The 19,928-nt window shown below is 34.4% G+C and overlaps 5 protein-coding genes and 1 non-coding gene across 8 annotated transcripts; 5 read left to right on the forward strand and 1 right to left on the reverse strand.

Annotated features, from left to right (window-relative positions):
* Window positions 1-1,065: 1,065 nt before the first annotated feature.
* Window positions 1,066-1,146, forward strand: TRNAL-AAG (transfer RNA leucine (anticodon AAG)). The gene has a single exon. It is a non-coding gene; the product is annotated as a tRNA-Leu (tRNA).
* Window positions 1,147-4,387: 3,241 nt separating this feature from the next.
* Window positions 4,388-8,096, forward strand: LOC140792515 (uncharacterized). 3 transcript variants are annotated; one of them, XM_073143568.1, is made up of 5 exons: window positions 4,388-4,420; window positions 5,692-6,539; window positions 6,822-6,980; window positions 7,554-7,815; window positions 7,905-8,096. In XM_073143568.1, exons 3-5 carry the CDS (start codon window positions 6,885-6,887, stop codon window positions 8,033-8,035), a joined length of 489 nt encoding a protein of 162 aa, XP_072999669.1. In that variant the 5' UTR covers window positions 4,388-4,420; window positions 5,692-6,539; window positions 6,822-6,884; the 3' UTR covers window positions 8,036-8,096. The 3 variants fall into 3 exon arrangements, with proteins under 3 accessions (XP_072999669.1, XP_072999668.1, XP_072999667.1); XM_073143567.1 differs by having other exon boundaries at window positions 4,401-4,540; XM_073143566.1 differs by having other exon boundaries at window positions 4,402-6,539.
* On the forward strand, window positions 4,791-6,260 carry LOC140792845 (uncharacterized). The gene is made up of 2 exons (XM_073144065.1): window positions 4,791-4,797; window positions 5,692-6,260. The coding sequence occupies exons 1-2, from the start codon at window positions 4,791-4,793 to the stop codon at window positions 6,258-6,260; spliced, it is 576 nt and encodes a 191-aa protein (XP_073000166.1).
* A 1,863-nt stretch (window positions 8,097-9,959) lies between the features above and the next one.
* LOC140791726 (small ribosomal subunit protein eS27y-like) lies at window positions 9,960-11,085 on the forward strand. Its single transcript, XM_073142364.1, has 4 exons — window positions 9,960-10,076; window positions 10,264-10,365; window positions 10,454-10,482; window positions 10,615-11,085. The coding sequence occupies exons 1-4, from the start codon at window positions 10,074-10,076 to the stop codon at window positions 10,739-10,741; spliced, it is 261 nt and encodes an 86-aa protein (XP_072998465.1). The 5' UTR covers window positions 9,960-10,073; the 3' UTR covers window positions 10,742-11,085.
* Window positions 11,086-14,954: 3,869 nt separating this feature from the next.
* LOC140792764 (uncharacterized) lies at window positions 14,955-16,745 on the forward strand. Its single transcript, XM_073143951.1, has 3 exons — window positions 14,955-15,012; window positions 15,865-16,155; window positions 16,627-16,745. The coding sequence occupies exons 1-3, from the start codon at window positions 14,984-14,986 to the stop codon at window positions 16,679-16,681; spliced, it is 375 nt and encodes a 124-aa protein (XP_073000052.1). The 5' UTR covers window positions 14,955-14,983; the 3' UTR covers window positions 16,682-16,745.
* A 518-nt stretch (window positions 16,746-17,263) lies between these two features.
* On the reverse strand, window positions 17,264-19,413 carry LOC140791784 (pentatricopeptide repeat-containing protein At1g31430-like). The gene has a single exon (XM_073142435.1). It carries the CDS (start codon window positions 19,373-19,375, stop codon window positions 17,594-17,596), a length of 1,782 nt encoding a protein of 593 aa, XP_072998536.1. The 5' UTR covers window positions 19,376-19,413; the 3' UTR covers window positions 17,264-17,593.
* Between the last annotated feature and the right edge of the window lie 515 nt (window positions 19,414-19,928).

A 19,928-nucleotide genomic window follows, 5' to 3' on the forward strand; every position in this document is an offset into this window, starting at 1 on the left:
GTTGATAATTTAAGCCTGTAAGAGGAGTTAAATGCTCGAGTTTGAAGTAAGACAAAGTATAAATTGGCATTAAACTATTGCCCAAGTCTAAGTCTATATTATTATTTTTACTTAATTAATCAGAATGAGTTAATAACCAATTGGAACTAGACAAAAGAATCATCCTATGATTATGAAATTTAAAACTTGCTTAAGGTCCAAGATTCCAACTAAGGATGAAGATAATGGAGTCAACGTTGGGATTAGACAAAGGGTATCAATTAAAAGTATGATTTACTAATAGTGCAATGCATTAATGCTACATAAGCATAAGCTCACCAACTTTTTCACCAAATTTTTTATAAAAAAGATTAGGATATAATATTATCAATGCCTTCATTCTTGCAAGTGCACTTAATTTTGAGATTAAGGTTAGGTATAGCTAACTTGGCTCATCATGCAATCAGATTGGATTGCTACACTTTCATTCTTCTTTTCTTTTATTTTTTTAAAGAATTTAGTTCAATCTTTCAAAATGAAAGGTCATTAATTTTGAGAGATAGTTCCATGCCACCTACTATTTTGATCATTAAAAAATTGACAAATAATTCAAACAGTTTTTCTTTCTCTTTCACTACTCGATCAAATGATTAATCTTACACTCATTCATTGATATGATCGAAAATATTAGTTTACTTGGAGTTATATAATTTTAATCCTTTTTTTAATTCTCTCATTCTCTCTTAACTATTTGCACTATAAAATTTGAAGGCACTTCATTCATTCCAAACAAGTCTATTTAATTTTTTTTAAATTTTTTTCCTTTTTTTATTTTTGTCGGGAGACATAGTCGGATAATTAAGGTGGATCATTCTATCGGTATAAAAGAAAAGAATTGTTAATAAATAATTTAACTACGAGGAAATAATCACTAAAGATCTAACAACCTCGACAGTAACCTAACACAATTTAAAATGATTATTGTAGCCTTAAAAGGAATTGATTTGAAATTGAAATCAATTTTAAAATATTATTAGAATTTAGAAATATTGACTTTAATAATAATAAAATTAATATAACACAAGTGTTGAGATGGCCGAGTTGGTCTAAGGCGCCAGATTAAGGTTCTGGTCCGAAAGGGCGTGGGTTCAAATCCCACTCTCAACACTGATCAATGTTTTAATTTATTTGATTTAGTGGGAGAGAGATGACACACTATGTTGACTTTTTTAGTTTAATATTTTTTTTTACAGTTCTGAAAACTTTTAAAATAACATAATTTCTACTGGAATTTTTAAATCTTTCAAATTAATTTTGAAACAAATATTTATAGAATATTCTTAGCAAATATTTGTTAAGGTGAATATTTATCACTGATTCTTTTCTTTACAAAAATATAAGGTTTTCTTTTTCTTTTACTATGATAATTATAAATAAAAAATACAAATATTCTTGTTATAAGTTTTATAAGTTTCTCTTTATGAAGAGTATTTTTTTTTTCTATTAAATTAATGAGAATTAATCTAAAAAATAACCAGAAAAGTATCTATGTAATAAATGACATACATGAAGAAAAAACCCCTAGTTTTTTTAAACTTAAATTTGTTTCTGTTTCCCTTTTTTATTCCATCATCTCCTCTAATATATAATTCTTCTACAACTGAGTACCAGATTAACTTCTCTTTCCTCATTTCTCTTAGATAAGAAAGGTAAGAAGTGTTAGACAATCAAAACCATGATAAACTCAGGAGCATAAGCCAAGTAAATCAAGAACAAATATAAAATATCACACTTCATTCTTATTCATGAGAAGAAAACATCATCACACTGCCAAAGAGTTAAAACATTATTTGCATTTCAACAAACACCTTTGGACATCTCTGAATACTAATATGACTGCTAACAAACATCAGTGCACCCAAAGAACTCACTCTCACAGGCTTTGCTGCATTCTTCCTCCCCAGAGCCCAGTGATCTCCTACTGCATCCATTAAACCTCAAGCACCCTTTGAGTTCCTCAAGACACCCAATGACACACTCCTCATGATAGTTATCCATGGTGTTCCCAAGAGTAGCTTGAGTTGATAGCCCCATGAGCAATGCCATTACTAGTATCAGTAGTGTTGTTGAATCCATTATCAATGCACTCCATGGCCATGGAGTTTAAAAATTAATAGAGAAGGAGAAGAAGATTTTACTTATTAGGTGGGTGTTTGGAAAGTGTAGAGCAAACTATAACTTACTAGTTGCCCACCAACTTCATTTGCCATGATATAGTCAGATTACTTTTTGTTCGCTTGTGGAATAAAAATAAGCTATTTTAGTATAAGGTCGTAAGCAATGTCATTAGTAGTAGTATTATTGAATCTATTATGTAAAATTTTATGGTTATGGAGTTTAAAAATGAATAGAGAAGGAGAAGAAGATATTACTTATTAGGTAAATATAATGATATGGTCATATTACTTTCGGTCAGGTCAAGCTTAGGTCTTTTTTAAAATAATTCGATCCAATTCGAACTCGACCCGACCTATTATTCGTACATATCTAGCTGGATTAAAAAAATCTAATCTTATCCCTAATTAAGAGGTTGACAAATTGCAAAACCTCATGAGAATGCTTGCAAACGTGATTATTTCATAGTAACGTAATCCAATTGGGGGCATTCACACAAACACCACGTTGTACATGGAGAGACAAAGAGGAGGAAGACCGAGTAGTTGGAGGCATAGACCGAGGATAGTTAGCTTTGATACCAATTGTTATGAACTGGCTTGATATAATTCGTAACGGTTGAGATTCAGGTATGTACGGGATTTGGGATCCGTAGGTGGAGGCATAGATTCCTAGGCATATGATGGATGTGATAATAGAGTGAAGACCGAGTAGTTGATGGAGGTGGCTCAGCAATAGATGATTGTGGTGGTGGTTTGCGGATGCGGATACAATAGATGGTTGAAGACTATGATTGGCATACAACTCTGGCAAAAACCATACGGGAGATAGATATGGTTAAGATAGGGAGACGAATGGGGGAAGTAGGTTTGCTCTATGGGACTAGGGGGATTGACAGAAGAGAGAGATTAAAAGCTAGACAAGACATTGTCAATGAAATAGGTGGCGCTAGTTGGTAAAGGAGAAGGACCTTGTCAATGAAATAGGTGGCGCTAGTTGGTTAAGGAGAAGGATGGAGATGTAGAGGCTGGCGACCTAGTTGAGAGAGATGCCGAGGCAAAAGCCAATTAATTTTTCATTCCAAGCATGCCTAAGATACAAGCCATGAGACACTATTTATAGAGATTAAATCAAAAGATTCTAAACAAATTTATCTAAACTAGTCTTTCTTATCTTTTTGGATTAATCTTTTATTTCTCTAAAGATAGATTCCGAATCTGGAGAAGTCATGAATACAAAAGTTGTAGATCTGGATGTTGGCAATATTATACAACTAATTTGATACTATTCGGACGTTTAGAATATTTTACAAATATTTTTCTAAAACTATGCAGAATTAAATTTAGCTAATTAAATAAAATTCTAAACTACTAAGGCTCTAACTAAACCAAATAGCTAAATAAGATAATTAGACTCAATCCATTGAGTCTAATATCCCCACGATGTGATCCGATCTGACCCAGATCGCATCAGTCAAGCTTGAGTTTTTTTCAAAATAATCCGGCCCGATCCGAACCCAACTCGACCCGCTATCTATACATATCTAGCTGGATTACAAAAATCTAATCTTATCCCTAATTGAAAGGTTGACAAATTGCAAAACCTCGTGGGAATGGTTGTAAACGTGATTATTTCATAGTAACGTAACCCAATTGGGGGCATTCGCACCGACACCACGTAGTGCAAGGACAGTGGATGGAGAGACAAAATGGAAGAAGCCAAAATAGATAATAATATATGCGTGGACAAATATACTACTTGTTTTTCTTTGAAAAGAATAATATAGTACAAGTTGGGAGTTAGGATAATTTCAAAATGTGGAATTAGTCCGAGGACGAAAATGAAAGAAAAAGATTCCTCGAAAATATATTGATTGATTTGGTTTTCCTTCATAAATCCTCTTTTATCTGCGGATAAAATCCACGATAAAAGTGGTAGGTAAATTTTCAATAATTTAGGGTTTTAACGGCAAAAGTGGCAATTAAGATATAAGTTAAGCCTAAACAACACTAATTGGCATTAAAAACGTAAGTTACTCGCCGCGTATTAAATGCACCAAATGCCTACATCTAGGATCACATACAATCCGACCCTCCTCCGGGAATTCTCCGCCTCTGGAACATGCAAGTAGTAAGTAGTTCCATCGAGCACTGCGACGTGGCCATATCTTTGAGCGACACGTGTATTGGTCGATGTTTCTAAACTCTCTGTGTGTAATTATATAGCGTGAGAAAGGGAAAACATTGTGGTATTCATACATAGCTGGGTGAGTTCAAAAAAAAATTCCACTCCGCTTAGATTTTGTTGATTTTTTATTCTCATGAACATGGTTTTAGGATCTGAAGATTTCTTGGTGGTTGTGCTGTTTTATTCTCTTTGCCTTCTAGTACGTACTAGTCTTGTGGGATTTTATGGTATTTCTTTGAAGTACTTTGGAGCATTTATCTATTTTGGAAATCAAATCTGTGGCTAGTTCTATGTTTGTGTGTCAGTTGCCCTCCGATAACGAATGGTTGTGAGATTGCTAATCCAAGTTATGTTACAAGTTTTATTGCAGTTCTTTGTAGATGAAGTTAGGTAGTTTGGATAGCTTTCACAAAGAAGAGTTATTGGTTTAAGTACTTGTACCAGTGGATATGGAAGGTACTTCAGAAATCAACTTAGAATATCAAGGAATGGTAGAGAAGATTTATAATTCCCGCTTTGCTGCTGCTACTTTAAATAGATGAAACATAAGGGTTGTTGTTTGAGTTCAGAGCAAATCGTTGTTCTTGAGATCTAAATCTAAAGTGTTTTTTGTTAGAAAGTAGTCCAGCTATTCTTTTACAGCACAGGATGATTGGTAAGTTACTAATTTTTGGTCAATCCAACAATCTGGTGATAACTCTTAAGCTAAAGAATCCATATTATAGTATTTTATTTATTCAGAAATCAACTTAAAGTATTAAAGAATGGTAGAAAAGATTTATAATTTCCACTTTGCTGCTCTTACTTTAAATAGATGAAACATAAAGGTAGTTGTTTGAGTTTAGAGCAAATCATTGTTCTTAAGATCTAAATCTAAAGTGTTTTCTGTTAGAAAGTAGTACCGGCTATTCTTTTTCAGCACAGGATGATTGGTAAGTTACTAATTTTTGGTCAATCCAACAATCTGGTGATAACTCTTAAGCTAATGAATCCATATTATAGTATTTTTATTTATCAATTTGTGTGTTATATACTTCAGGAATCAACTTAGAGTTTCAAAGAATGGTATAGAAGATTTATAATTCCACTTTGCTGCTGTTACTTTAAATAGATGAAACATAAAGGTAGTTGTTTGAGTTCAGAACAAATCATTGTTCTTAAGATCTAAATCTAAAGTGCTTTTTGTTAGAAAGTAGTACAGCTATTCTTTTACAGCAAAGGGTGATTAATAGGCTACTAAATTTTTGTCAATTCATCAATCTGGTGATAGCCCTTAAGCTAATGAATCCATATTATAGTCTTTTACTTATCAATTTGTGTGTTAACATTTACCAATATCTTTCATTGCAGTTTTGTTCAACATGTTAGATACAAAGCTGAGGATGTTGTTTTTAGTTACTCTCTTGTCTGCTTTTACTCTCCATGCTTCTCAAGCTTTTAATATAGGAGGTCCTCCAGTGAAATCTGCCGTCTTCCTCTCCCCTCCATTCTTTCTGCAACCTGGCTCTGTCGTGAATAAGTTTTATTTTGATGTTCCATTCCCAAAAGGTCACATCGGTCTCAAGAGGTTTGATGCTGAAGTTGTCGATGAGAATGGCGTTCCTGTCCCTCTTCATGAGACTTATCTTCATCACTGGGTTGTGGAAAGATATTATGGCGAGAAAGAGCCTGAAATTAAAGGCGACGCCAAATCTGAGGAGCTTGAACTATCTAAGGTTATTTTGGTAAGGAATTCTGGAATCTGCAATCACACACTTGGGCAATACTTTGGCCTCGGTTCAGAGACGCGCAAAACTGCAACATGGATTCCAGACCCTTATGCTATAGAAGTTGGAAATCCTAAGGATACTCCTAATGGATTTGAGGAAAGATGGTTACTAAATGTGCATGCAATTGATACTCGAGGGGTGGAAGACTGACGAGGGTGCACAGAATGTAATTGCAAACTGTACAATGTAACGAAGGATGAGTATGGGAAATCTATCTCAGATAGTTATATTGGAGGTCTTTATTGTTGCTACGATCAAACACATTGTCTAGTGAAAGAAGGTTTTCGTGGCGAGACCAGGAAGCTCTTTCTGAAGTATACAGTTAGGTGGATCGACTGGGATGTCACCATAGAGCCTGTCAAAATTTATATATTTGACGTCACTGATACAGGGAATTCGCATGATGGATTCGATGGATCTAGTTGCAAGGTATGTAATCATCACTGCATGTAAAAATCTCTTATTTGGCAAACTTTGTCAAGGACATCTAGTACTCATTTGTATTTTTTTCTGTTTCTTTGGATGACCTTCTAGTTACAATCATTTGCATATCTTTGGAGTCATATGGAATTAATAGTTATGGAGCATACCATGTGTTGTTGTATGCAATAAGGTTTTGAATAGTAATCTATGCAGGAAAAGACAATTATTCCAAAGTATCAAAATGACAACTTATGTTAAAAGTAATGATCAACTTATTTATTGGTGCAGGTGGAGTATGAAGTCAAGGATTGCAGCCTTGAAAACAAAGCCAATGGTGAGTGTATTGACAGCATGTCAGCGAGATTGGTTATTCCTAGTGGAGGTGATATTGTGTATGGCGTTGCTCACCAGCACACAGGTGGAGTTGGTTCTGCTTTGTATGGCCAGGTGAATGTCATTTTATTGTGTACTTTTACTTAACTAGTCTGGGAAAAACTATTGTTTTCATGTTGTGTATCTCCGCGAACATTTGTTATGCCTTCATGTTGAGAATCTTTGCAAACATTTGGAACTACACTAGTTTGCTTTAGAAACTTCCTTGGTAATATTTATATATATACATTTGGAGAAATCTGAGAGTCACTGATTTGTGTCAATGGAAATTATAAATTAATAAGCTAAATCTTTGATTAGAGTACAGGTTCTTCCCTCACTTGTGCTTGTTTCAGCATGATTAACATGATCATCTGTCTTTTTCCAATAATTCGGATCAACTCATGGAAGTCATGTTAAATTGGTTTTATACGTTTATCAATCTTCAATCAATATTTTTCTGAAACAACCAAGAAAGGTTAAACCTACTATGAAGCAGTGTTCTATTGTTACAGATTCACCGGTTTTCGACTTGAGCCAGTTGTTTTGCTTCTGAATTTTCTTATTCGGAACTTCTTATTTCTTAAGAACCATCGATTGCTTTGATCTGCTGAATTATTCATTTGTTTTGCACATCGAACGGAATAGGATGGGCGGGTATTATGCACTTCAATTCCAACTTATGGGGAAGGAAAGGAAGCTGGAAACGAGGCGGATTACATCATAGGGATGTCCACCTGCTATCCAAAGCCAGGCACTGTCAAGGTTGCAGATGGGGAGACTCTAACTCTAGTCTCCAACTACAGCAGCACCCAAATGCACACTGGAGTAATGGGGTTATTCTACATACTGGTAGCTGATCAAAAGGCCGGATCAAAGATAACTTTATCTCTTTACTCACCAGCCACATGTAAGATCCTCTATTTACTACTAATTCTTGGAGATTTATGGGTACAATGATATGAAACTAATATGTTTTTTTTTTCTGGATTAATGCAGGGGGTTTCAAGCTGTCGAAGATTATGTGGATTTGCTTTCTTTCAGGTTTTGGTGTCTTATTTGTCATCCTTGGGCTAAGTTTTTGTAGGAATAACAATAGGGAAGGCTACCAATCTTTGGTGATCACTTAAAGAGAGTTGTTCATTGTATGGAGTGGAGATGATTCACCTCAATAATATGACTTTTGTGATACTTGTTGATATTGTTTACTACTGCACTGAATCTTACAATTTCTTGGCAGAATCTACCAATCTTTGTGGAAAATGATGCATTTCTTTCAGTGATTCTTGATTCTGAAAACCTACAAGGCAAGCAATGGGTACAAAAGTTACCAGCAAATATGAGATTAGAATCATATTTGGTAGGAAACATCAATAAGTTTGCATTCAGAGGGAGCTAAAGAATTCATAAGCCAAGCAATAAGTTCTTCAGTTTAGAGGGTGTTGGTGTGTTGTTTACTTTTATATATATTTTTTTATAAATTTGCATATAACATCCTGTCTTTTAGTAAAATTATAGTTTACACCTCTGCATTTTCAGAGTTTATAAATTGAGTCCTATAATTTGAATTAACTTACTAAAAAATTATGATACCTTAAACTAAGTTATACTAAGAGCATTTTAGTTATTTTAGAAATAAAATATCTCTACTTAACGGAATATTCTTAAAGTGTTAGTTCAAATCTAATTTAAGCCGTTTTCTGCACTTATTCACTAATTTTTTTGCAAATAGCGAAAATATAGTGTAAACTATAATTTCGTTAAAAAAAAAAGGTGTTATATGTAATTTTATTATATAACACAACGTCTATAAAAATGCTCGATTAGAGTCGCAGACTAAAAACTGCATTAATTCGAGAAGAAAACTCTTATCCCAGGTACACCACCCATACACCAGAGTAAGTCTGTTAACTTTGTCCAAAAATGTGAGTTAATTTTACAAGTATGAATACTTTAAAAAAGAGTAAGAATGTCATTAGTAATATAGTCAATCGCGCATGAGGCTTTTACTTATTCTATTGAGGACGTCGATCGGTACTCCGATAGTAAATAATATGATGCGTGAAATATTTAATTAATGTTTCTCAGAGAGCCACAGCTTAGTTTGTCGGATTACGAAGACAGGGGCAGGGGAAATTAAGGGTAAATTCATAAAAGTGATTTTTGGTCCAAATTATTGGCGGTAAATGTATTTAATCTTAGACAAATACTTCAATGCACCTTTAAAAATTATAATCTTAATCCAACGGTGGTTATAATAGCCAGTTTTCATACTCGGTACCGGTTCCAAAACTACATTATGTAAGAAAAAAAATATATTAGTTAAGAAGATTAATTACGTGTGCCTAATTTCTCAATTTTCTTATTATACCCTTGAAGATCTTAACCATTAGATCTTCATCAAAGTGATTGATAAATAATTAACTTTACTGTACGAAAGAAGCGCTCTACATATTTTTTTTCTTCTTCCGTTAAGATTTTTCTCTTAAATATAATTATGCCTTAATTATAGGAGATATCATTTAATATTAAATAATTTAAATTTGATTATTTGGAGATAAACTTCAATTTAAATATAATTCTCTATCTCTATCTATTAAAATTTAATTTAAATCAATCTTAAACTAACCGGAGATATATGTAAATAATAAAAAATAATCAAAAAGATAAAATGTAATTAAATTTTCATCAAGTTAATTATAAAAGACATCAATACTCTTATTTTGTTATATATATACATTACTCTCAATTAATGATATATATGTCTTTTACTTAATAAAATATTAAGATAATATATTTATTAAAAAATAATGTGCAAGATTATATATCTAAAAAAAATTACTTGCTGAACCGGTAATATCTTTCATTCCTATTATACCCTTAAAGATCTTAACCGTTAGATCTTCGTCAAATTGATTGAAAAAAAATTAATTTTATTGCACGGAAGAAACCCTCTTAATCTTGTTATTATATATGTATACTAATGGACGTACGAGATCGTGGAGCTTCCGATCAAACGGTCTACAATAGGACAAGCTTCTCGTATAAATAATCGTCTCTTTGGAGTCTGGCAAATCCTCTCGCTGCCGTTACCTTTTTCTCCTTGTTCTCGGGTCTGGAGCACCAACGGTTTTTAGGGTTTCTAAGATCTCCTAAAGCTTCTTCACGATGGTGAACTCTCTCTCTCTCGATCTCCTCCTCTCTCTTCTCTCTTCCATGTCCAATTCATCTCTTTAATCTAAAAAAGATACCACTTTTGCCGATTAATAGTCTAGATATCAGATTTCCAGTAGATTGGTGCTTAGAGTTTGCGATCTTTATTCTTACCCTTTGTTCTCCTTTTTGCGGGGGTGATTAGGTTCTCCAGAACGATATCGATCTGCTTAACCCGCCGGCCGAGCTCGAGAAGAGGAAGCACAAGCTCAAGCGCCTTGTGCAGTCGCCGAACTCCTTTTTCATGGTGATTTTACTACCTATTATAGTTTTCTTCTGGTTCCATTCCTTGTTTTCTAATTGTTTCGATGTTTGTTCTTGTGATTAACTTGTAGGATGTCAAGTGCCAAGGGTGCTTTAACATGTAAGTCCTCTTCCCTGTAGTAAAGATGTAATTTTGATAATAAAAAGAAGAAGAAGAGTTTTGGGTAATTTTTAACATTTTGGTATTTGTGTTTTTATGCTATTGATGGATGCATTGTGTTGGGTGCTGCAGAACTACTGTTTTTAGCCACTCGCAGACTGTTGTCGTCTGCTCGGGCTGCCAAACTGTCCTCTGCCAGCCGACCGGAGGGCGTGCAAGGCTCACCGAGGGGTGCTCTTTTAGGCGGAAAGGAGACTAATGGGTGATAGTGGTGTGTGTGTGTCATCACTTTCCTCCTCTTTTATTTGCCCTTGCTACTTTGAGAGTCTTCAAAATGGAATGATGAGATGCTACATGGTTTGGTCGTTGGTGTTCTTATATTCATGATTGAGGAAAAGTTGAATCAATGTTATAGGTGTAGGTTGGTGATTTTGCTGGTCTTTGGCTCATTTTGGAATTATTGGATACTTCTTCCAAAATGCAGTGACATTAAATTATGCCTGGTTAATAGCTGTTTTGAATCTCTTTTGTGGATTTGCATTGTGTTCTTCCAGTGAGATTGGGCATCAGAGTAAATTTTGTTCGAGTATGTGGTTTTAGCTACGCCTACATGGTACGTTGTTGTGCTGTCTTATTATTTCTTGAGATTAAGATTGTTTGATATGCAATTTCAGTTTGTCATAAGATTTCATGAAAACTGACTGTCCGACTCCTTTAGTAATGATTTACTTTTAAATAGAAGAACTTTGATGTGGAAATAGATGACATATGTCATCTCTAAATTCTCCTGGTATGCTTAGAGTATCTTATGCTTGTTACTTACCTGTATTGCATATCTTATTGGGACACGTGTTGCATGATTCTTAGGCATTATATAGGCTAATTAAGATTCATAATTGCTCAAATCATCTAAATTTAGATGGCCAAACTATGCCCTACGGTATATAAGTTCTTGTAGGGTAAAGACCTAGAAGTTGTTAATTTTGGTTAAATCATATTAGAGTACTCAGTACTTCATATCATTTCAATTGAAGTATTGAATGCACTGTTTTAATTTATTTGTTGAAGATTGATCTAAATGAACTGCCCTTTTTCTGTCATATTTTTTTTTCTTTCTCTATTGCTTTATAAATTATTATCCTTTTCCACTCGATCTCTTTAATCAACTAACAACCAAAATAACTTAAAGCAACAATTTATTTATCTTTAACGAAAGCAGTTAGAAATGCCAACAAAGGCTGTTGTTTGTGCCTGTCATGCCACATTCAAGGCTTCAAGTCATTTGGGACAAAGAGTAACAAAATCATATGATAGAACAAAATCATTGGAGGTGTACTTGAGTAATTGAGTTCATATAAGTGACTCCATTTTTTATTCAATCGACCTAGGGGGCCCTTCCTATCTTCCTTCTGCTTGAGACAACTAAGTCGTATGATGATAAAGCTAGGAAGAATTTGAGGCACTGAGTCGACTTTTTCATCCTATTTAAGTGTACTTGATCTAATATTTAGCTAGAAAAGCCTGCCAATTTTCATCAATGTCATAGCTGTGTCCATTAGTGATCCTCTTCCAAAATATAAACATTTGACTATTGTGATTATTTATGTTTATTTCCAGTAGGACATTGATTTGGTGATTTAGTAAATTGATGGTCAGTCTTCTTTGAGTACATCATGATTCAAAGATATTGCATTGCTGCTTGCTGCTTACTGCTTACTTCCAACCTTGCCTGGTTTTGTTTAAGACTTTATAACACTGAAATAGAGATAGTGATAGCTGCTGAGCTATACTTTGTAGATAAGGAATAGTTGGCCTTGTGTACAGTAGCAAGGGTATCTTCCAAAGATTTGATATTTTCTTATATGATTGGGATGTTATGAATTAAGCAAGTGACTATGCTCAGCTGGATTAAAGTTGGACTTCAATTCTTCTTTTTCCTACTGTACCTTTTACTACTGAACAGAATAACTATAGCTGATTTTTTTTTCTTCTATTTTAAGCTCTGAATGTTTATGGCATAGGTTGAAAAAGAGAAAATGAGTGATGACCTAGGTTGATAAATCTGAATATTGATTATTGAAGTTAACAAAAATGTTTAATTGAATCACTCATTGATTATGTCCACAATGGTGGATTGATTCTGGTGTTTTCATAACCCATCATCTCTAGGGAAGTTATAGTTGTTGATTTATAAAGTTACAAAAGGATGTATATTATCTTAATTCCCCATTTAATTGATGGATTGGTTTATTACTTTATAAAAATTGTTGAATTATCTGATTATGATCATAATCTGACTAGGATGATTTTTTTATTCTCTCTTTTCTTTTCTTTTTTTTCTTTTTTTTGTAATTTTTGTGCCTAAGCTAGATACTGAATAAGTTTAGTTGTTGATCCAACTAGATCTTTTTTTAAATTTATTTATGAAAATAAATAACACCAAAACTTAAATAACTAAAGGAATCTATTTTATTGTAGTCCTAAGTAAAACGCTTAACTATTAAATATTTTATTTATTTAAAAGTAAAATGTTAATAAGAGCAATATTTTTTTAAGTAAAATGTTAATCTTAGCTGCATTTTTATTGAAACTCTTAAAATAATACTTCATATTTCTTACTTAAGCCATTTCTTAGCCTATGAAGATCTTTATTTAAAAAAACATTGATATTGCTAGAGTTTTACTAAGAAAAATGTTGATTTTACCAGCGCTTTAGATAGTCCTACAGAAAAATAGATCCATTTTAATATTTGAGTTTTGATAAATAAATTCTAAAATAGAATTAGTTTGGTCAAAAACTGGAATCAGTTCCATCTCTTGCAAAGCTTTTAATCCAAATAGCAAACTATCTGTTACTTGGCCTGCTTTAAGTCTGATGATTTATTCTCGAGACTAATATAAGATGTGTGAACTTCTGAATACAAGTAGTGTGTCCATGATCATATGTCTGAGGCGGATAAGTCATATGTTTGAGATGATTATATGTCTGGACGAAGGGAGATGAGAGACGAGGTCGATGGCTAGAGATAAATTGAGGAGGAGATAAAAGTCAAAGTCAATTTCAATTATTAGATTCTTCACTCTAATTAGAGTTTTCTCCACATATTTATACTCAAACAACTAAGTTAAAACCCTAACTAAACCAGTCTTTCTTATCTTCTCGGGTTAATAATTCTCGCCATAATAATTCTCGCCAGAATCTAAAGTTGTAGATCTGGAGGTTGAGGATCTTATTGATATTATTCAGATATTTGTAGAATATTCTGTAAATATTTTTTCGAAACGACGCAAAGTTGAATTTAGTTAATTAAATAAAATCCTAATCTACTAAGACTCTAACTAAACCAAATAACTAAATAAGATAATTAGACTCAATCCATTGAGCCTTATCTCTCTTTGATGTGATTTGATCGCTCGCATCAATGTAACTATTGCTAATAATAATCTTCTTATATATTACATTTTTATTATTGTGCATTTATAAAATTTAATTGACGTAGCACTGCCGAAATTTTTATCTATTAATAAATTAATGGGTATATAAGATATTTTATATATGTGACTAGATTAATTAATAAAAAAATTAGAGAGCATTTAAGCTTATTGCTTATCCTTATAACTGTTTATTTAATAATAGGAGAACCAATTTCTACTAATTTATTATTATTATTATTAATGAAAAAATATATATATATATATAGCTAAGAGAAAAAAATATATGATTAATTTACCCTTATAATTTAGAAAAGTGATTAATACTTCCGGTTCATATAGACAGTACTTTTGATTAATTTTATTTAGTATTATTTAATATTAACTCTTGAATTAAGAGAGAGAAATTAATAGTTGTTATTAAATTATTTGTCTAGATTTAAATCCTAACGGCACTAATTTAATTGAGAAAAAAGACAATTTCTCTCTCCATCTCACCGCGAATTGGTCCACTACATTTCCCGTATCTTGCTCGCAATCCAGCAACTGCTTCAACGGCTCTCACATGCCACGTGCACGACCAGCACGCCACGTGTAAAAATAAACTGCCCATAGACTATTGACACGCGTTCCATCAGGTTTCCTCGACCATGCCCATATAAATATGCTCGACGCCATGCATCTTTACGTTCTCAATCCACCTTTTCGATTCAAAACCATCCATATCGTGAGACGACGTTGGTCATGGCTTCAAGGGCAGTGGTGGTGAGTCACGAGTTGCGTTGGGGTAGTTTATTCATATAATAACCCATTTTTTATGGCGTAGTTTATTCATATAATAAACCATCCATTTTCTTTATTATTATTTATTTTTTTTTTTTAAAGAAAAAGAAAAAAAAAGAATAATAAGCAACGCAAGAGCTTGAACATTGTAGAATAACTTTCGTGGACAATAATAATAATAATAATATTATTTCAGAGTTATTGGAGATGTATGGGGAGTGGAAGGTGGCTCACTACGGCTACTGCGCCGAAGATGAAGCCTGCGGCAGAAGCCACTGCCGGTTTCATGGATCATCATGCAGGACGTAATAAAAGGTTGTTAATTTACATCTCTATTGTTATTCCAAACTGCCAAGTCGTGTGCATTACTTTTTAATTGTTTTGATATTTTGTCAATCGTAACATTTGGAGGCATAAGATTGAGATACTTGAGTTTGTAAAGAAAATATATATAGAAAAAAAAAAAAAAAATATATATATATATATATATAGTAGGTCTGTAGGTGGTGGTTATATTTGTTATTTGATGTAATAGTATGTATTACTTTTAGAAAATACAAACCGCAAATAAAATATGTAGAAATTAGACAAGAACATTGGTATTTGAATCAATTAAAAAAGAAAAGGTGATTTTTATATTTTATATTCTAACACTCTCTATTTTTATATTTTCAAGCAAAGATAGATATCATGATAACTCACCAATTACTCTAAAAACTTAAGCTATTAGAGAATAGTGATTTTTATATTTTATATTCTAATAGAATTATATCATCCACATAAAAAAAATTCTAGAAAAAGGAAAGAAGGAATACAGATTTTTCTCATAATGGTATCATACCATTATCAGGAGAAGATGAGGGATACAGAATAACCTAGTAACTACTCATTCCTATGATCATGGGTAATAATTAGATAATTAACTTTTATAAAATAAAAAAAAAGAAGAAGCTAGAAGATGGTAAGATCAACTACAAGAAGGAATGTAGCATTTCTTCTCTCTCTCTCTCTCTCTCTCTCTCTCTCTCTTTTTCACCTTTTGAATCAAAATAACATACAACAAAAGAGCTTGTTATTGTTATATGTTTGTTACAACATGAAAGTTGTTTGCCTACTTTTATCTACTTCGGGGTGTAAGTGTTAATGTGTAACACTTGTGACAAACAGGACTGGGTTGAACGGAGAATTCACACCAGTGTGTGTGGCACTAGGGATGATAATTTTGGCATTATCGATTGGTGCACACACCGTGAAGCAGCAGTTGATGCACTCACCGGGCGTGAGGGTGAGCAAGAAGAAGAGAGAGATGGTGGTCGAGGTGGAGGATCCTGACCAGGCCGCCGGGGAGGCTGACCGCTTTGTGAGCAAGTCTATCCTTCGAAAAGTGGCTCATCTCCAAGACTTCGACACTGCTCGATCTGGCACTTCTGACCCAACTCGACCCAATCCATATAACCAGTAACTCTCTCTTCCCCTGTAGATTGAGAATTCTGAATCCAGCAGTGCAAGTGTACCAGATCACTTGTGCAAGTAGCTGCTTGATTTCACTACATGTGCAACAATTAATCAACAACTTATCATTTTGATGCAGTAGTGTGAGTGCATCAAATGGTGCACTTGTACAAGTAGCATGCTTAATGTAGCTATCTGCAATTAATCAAGAATTTTGAATGCACTTATGCAAGTAGCATGTTTAATGTCACTATATTTATGTCAAATAACAGTAATAACCTATACGAAATGTTAGCATATTGCTGAGATTTGGTTGTGAACATAATGACAAAGGTATAACAAAGTATATCTTGTTGCTCCGCCGCTAACCATTTTTGCTAAGCTGATTTCAGTATATTACCATCCAATGAAGTTTTTTTTTTTTTTTTTTAAGAAATATTTGTTTTGATGTTCTTAGTTGACATATTTCATGTGCAGCCATCGAACACTGGAGACCCTCAAATCGGTTGGAGTGAATTCTGGCAATAATTAAGCACTTAAATATATAAGGCGATATTTAGAGATGTATTATCTATCTACTGCTATGTAATGCCCACCCCTCTACTGCATGTTCAAGAAATAGAGTGAGGTGTACATGCTTCTTTCACACAATTTTATTGTAGAAGTCGTTGGTGCAATGTAAAGCATCCAGATGTTGTTTAAATTGATCTATTTAATGAATTTTACTTATGAGTACACAACAAGTGGATAGCAATAGATGCTTCTTTTTCTTGGTAAGCAAAGAAGTCACTTGATAAGAACCTTGAGTGAAATAAGTCATTGATTAAAGGACAGATGAAAGCCTTTTGCATATACAAATTGAATAACTCAGGAAATGCCATATTTATAACACTATATATTATAAATTCTCTTGAATATCTTCCAACAACCACTAATTGTATAAAATTACATAATTCCATACCCCCCTTGGTGCTCTACATTAGATACAGCAAACCAGTACTTGTGCAAGCTACATCAATTCAGCAAATTATCATCCACTCAAGCAAATTCATGTAGTAAGCCACCTCAATTGTTCAAAAGAACAAACCAATGACTTCAAGAGCATAGTAACATGTGCATGTTTATAATAATGACTAATGACCCTTAATTCATATGAAAATACACAGTATGATGTCAGAAATATTGATCTGATGTGTCGATACTTAAGAATAGTTTACATTTTCATTTCCGGATCCAATACAAGTCATTAACTTGTAAGCATCAGAAGCTGTGAGGCGTGCACTGAAATGAAGTATTGAAAAAAGCCACAAATGAAAGGGAAACAATAACCTGATAGCTAACAGCTGGAAGCTAAACCTTCTGATTAAAGAAGATCCATGAATTATCTTGGTAAAAGCTTACTTTCACATCCAGTTCAATTTACATTCCTTCATGTATTCAAGCGTCACTCATAAATATCACTGGTGCGTGATTCAAAACATAGCAGCCTATTGATCCCCCAAAGAACCCTGTGAATTGCTTCTATATCAAGATGATATGTATCGGCAGCAAAGAATTCATGCACAATGCCATTCAATTCAATGAAGGAGCACCCAGGCTGCTTACTTATCCTCCAGTCTTTTATAGCTTTCCTCACTAGATTTACATCACTCCATCTTGAAGTTGTGGCATATACATTAGACAGTAAAATGTGCCCCCCACATTTCTTTGGATCTAATTTCAAAATTCTTTGCGCGGTATGTTCTGCAAGTTTGACATCCCCATGAGCCCTACATGCAAAAAGCAGCGACCGCCAAATAACAACATCAGGAACAACAGGCATTTCTCTGATAAACTTGTCTGCCTCAGTCAAAAGCTTTGCACGCCCTAAAAGATCGACCACACATCCATAGTGCTCAATCTTAGGATTAAGGTTGTAGACCTTAGTCATGCAGTCAAAGAAGTAAAATCCTTTTTCCACCAATCCTCCGTGGCTACAAGCAGATAAGACGGCCAGAAGTGTCACCTCATTCGGCATAATCTCACCCTGTTCCTCCATCTGTGAGAACAACTCCAATGCCTCATTGGGATATCCATTCATGGCAAGGCCTGATATCATTACTGTCCATGAGAAAACATCACGGTGAACCAATCCACGGAATATCTGAAGTGCTCTTTCAACATCCCCACACTTGGAGTACATATCCATCAATGCGTTCTTCACTGAGAGATCTTTTCCTATGCCATAGGCATCACAATAAGCATGGATATACCTCCCTTGATCCAAAGAGCCCATTTGGGCACATGAAGAGACAACAGAAGCAACAGTTGCATCATCAGCTTTCACTCCAGTAACCTGCATCTCCCTAAATAACTTAACCGACTCTCTGAATCTCCCGGACTGTGTATAGCCAGAAATCATCGAAGTCCAGCACACAACATTCCTATTAGGCATCCCATCAAACAGCTTCCGAGCATCATCAACAGACCCACACTTTGCATACATAGAAACCAGAGAAGAACCCAAGTAGTAATTCATCTCAAATCCATTCACCACAACCAACGCATGAATCCTCTTGCCAAGATTAATCCCCCCAATTCTCCCGCAAGCTATCAAAGCGCTCACTGGGGTGACCGCATCTATACCAATCGATCCCCCCACCATTTTTGCGAAAACCCACAAAGCTTCTTCGCAGAGATTGTTCTGTAAAAACCCAGATATCATACTATTCCAAGAAACAACATCACGAGCACCACTGGGAGCCTGATCAAAAACCCTTCTTGCAGAGCCCACCGAGCCGCAAGTGGAGTACATATTAATGAGAGAATTGATGAGAAAGGTATCGAAGTAAAACCCAAGCTTGACGCTTAAAGCATGCAGTTTTTCTCCACTCGCGAGAAGGGAGAGGAAAGATACGGCCTTGAGTGCGGAGGTGAAGGTGTAGTTATCGGGAAAGATGCCTCCTTTGCGAATCAGATCGAAGAGAGAGATCGCGAGGCGGGGAGATTTGCCGAGGGCGAGGGAGTGAAGGATTGAGTTCCAGAAAGGGAGGTGGGAGATCTGGAGGAGGCCGGAGACGACGGCGCGAGAGAGGATCTGGTGGAGGTGGTCGACGGCAGAGATGGGACGGGGGAGGAGAAGCCATTTCGGGTGGAGATTAGGGTTAGAATCTGGGTTCGAGGCGGCGGAGAGGGATCGGAGACGGAGGAGGGTTAGGGTTAGGGTTTTGGGGGGAGAGACGCGCATCAAGTGGATTACGAACGAAGAGGAGGGGAGAGAAGTGGTGGCGGGAAGAAAAAAAAAAATCGAATTAAAAAAGAAAAACAAAAAATTTACAGATAACACCCTAAATTAATGTTTATGTTAATAATATTAGTGTTTTGTTAATAGTTGGTTATCATGTAAATGAATTAAAATTATATAGATGTAAAATAAATTTATATCTTTTGAGTGAGGTTTTAAAGATTAAGGTAAAAAAATAGAAAGGAACTAATGTAACCTATTTGTATAACATTCTGGTTGCAAATTTAATAGCAAACATAATGGATTTTATTTCTCCAAAAAGAACAAAACTAAAACAAACATAATGGATTTGGAGGTTAAATTTAATAAGTGTTCTTTTTTTAATCATTTCCTTCCTAAATAGTTGAAGCAACTTCTACATGTAACTAAAAGAAAGCTTTTGTACTGTGGGGAAGGCTGCCTGTAAGAAAGGTGATCAAACTCATGGTATTCCCTGGTTTTATCCAACTAAAGATCAAAATGAGAAGAAATGGAGAAAAGTAAGTGCATAGGTTAG

Source organism: Typha latifolia, chromosome 7 (genome assembly GCF_019914945.1).
Source record: "Typha latifolia isolate L0001 chromosome 7, TyphaL0001v2, whole genome shotgun sequence".
Lineage (NCBI taxonomy): Eukaryota > Viridiplantae > Streptophyta > Magnoliopsida > Poales > Typhaceae > Typha > Typha latifolia.

Coding starts and splice junctions, on each gene's coding strand:
- LOC140791726 (XM_073142364.1), top strand. Junction 10,366..10,453: donor CGCCGAACTCCTTTTTCATG/GTGATTTTACTA, acceptor ATTAACTTGTAG/GATGTCAAGTGCCAAGGGTG. Junction 10,483..10,614: donor TGCCAAGGGTGCTTTAACAT/GTAAGTCCTCTT, acceptor TGGGTGCTGCAG/AACTACTGTTTTTAGCCACT.
- LOC140792515 (XM_073143568.1), top strand. CDS start 6,885: ATGTCAGCGAGATTGGTTATTCCTAGTGGAGGTGATATTGTGTATGGC. Junction 6,981..7,553: donor GTTCTGCTTTGTATGGCCAG/GTGAATGTCATT, acceptor CGAACGGAATAG/GATGGGCGGGTATTATGCAC. Junction 7,816..7,904: donor TCTTTACTCACCAGCCACAT/GTAAGATCCTCT, acceptor GGATTAATGCAG/GGGGTTTCAAGCTGTCGAAG.
- LOC140791784 (XM_073142435.1), bottom strand. CDS start 19,375: ATGCGCGTCTCTCCCCCCAAAACCCTAACCCTAACCCTCCTCCGTCTC.
- LOC140792764 (XM_073143951.1), top strand. CDS start 14,984: ATGGATCATCATGCAGGACGTAATAAAAG. Junction 15,013..15,864: donor CATGCAGGACGTAATAAAAG/GTTGTTAATTTA, acceptor TGTGACAAACAG/GACTGGGTTGAACGGAGAAT. Junction 16,156..16,626: donor CGACCCAATCCATATAACCA/GTAACTCTCTCT, acceptor TTTCATGTGCAG/CCATCGAACACTGGAGACCC.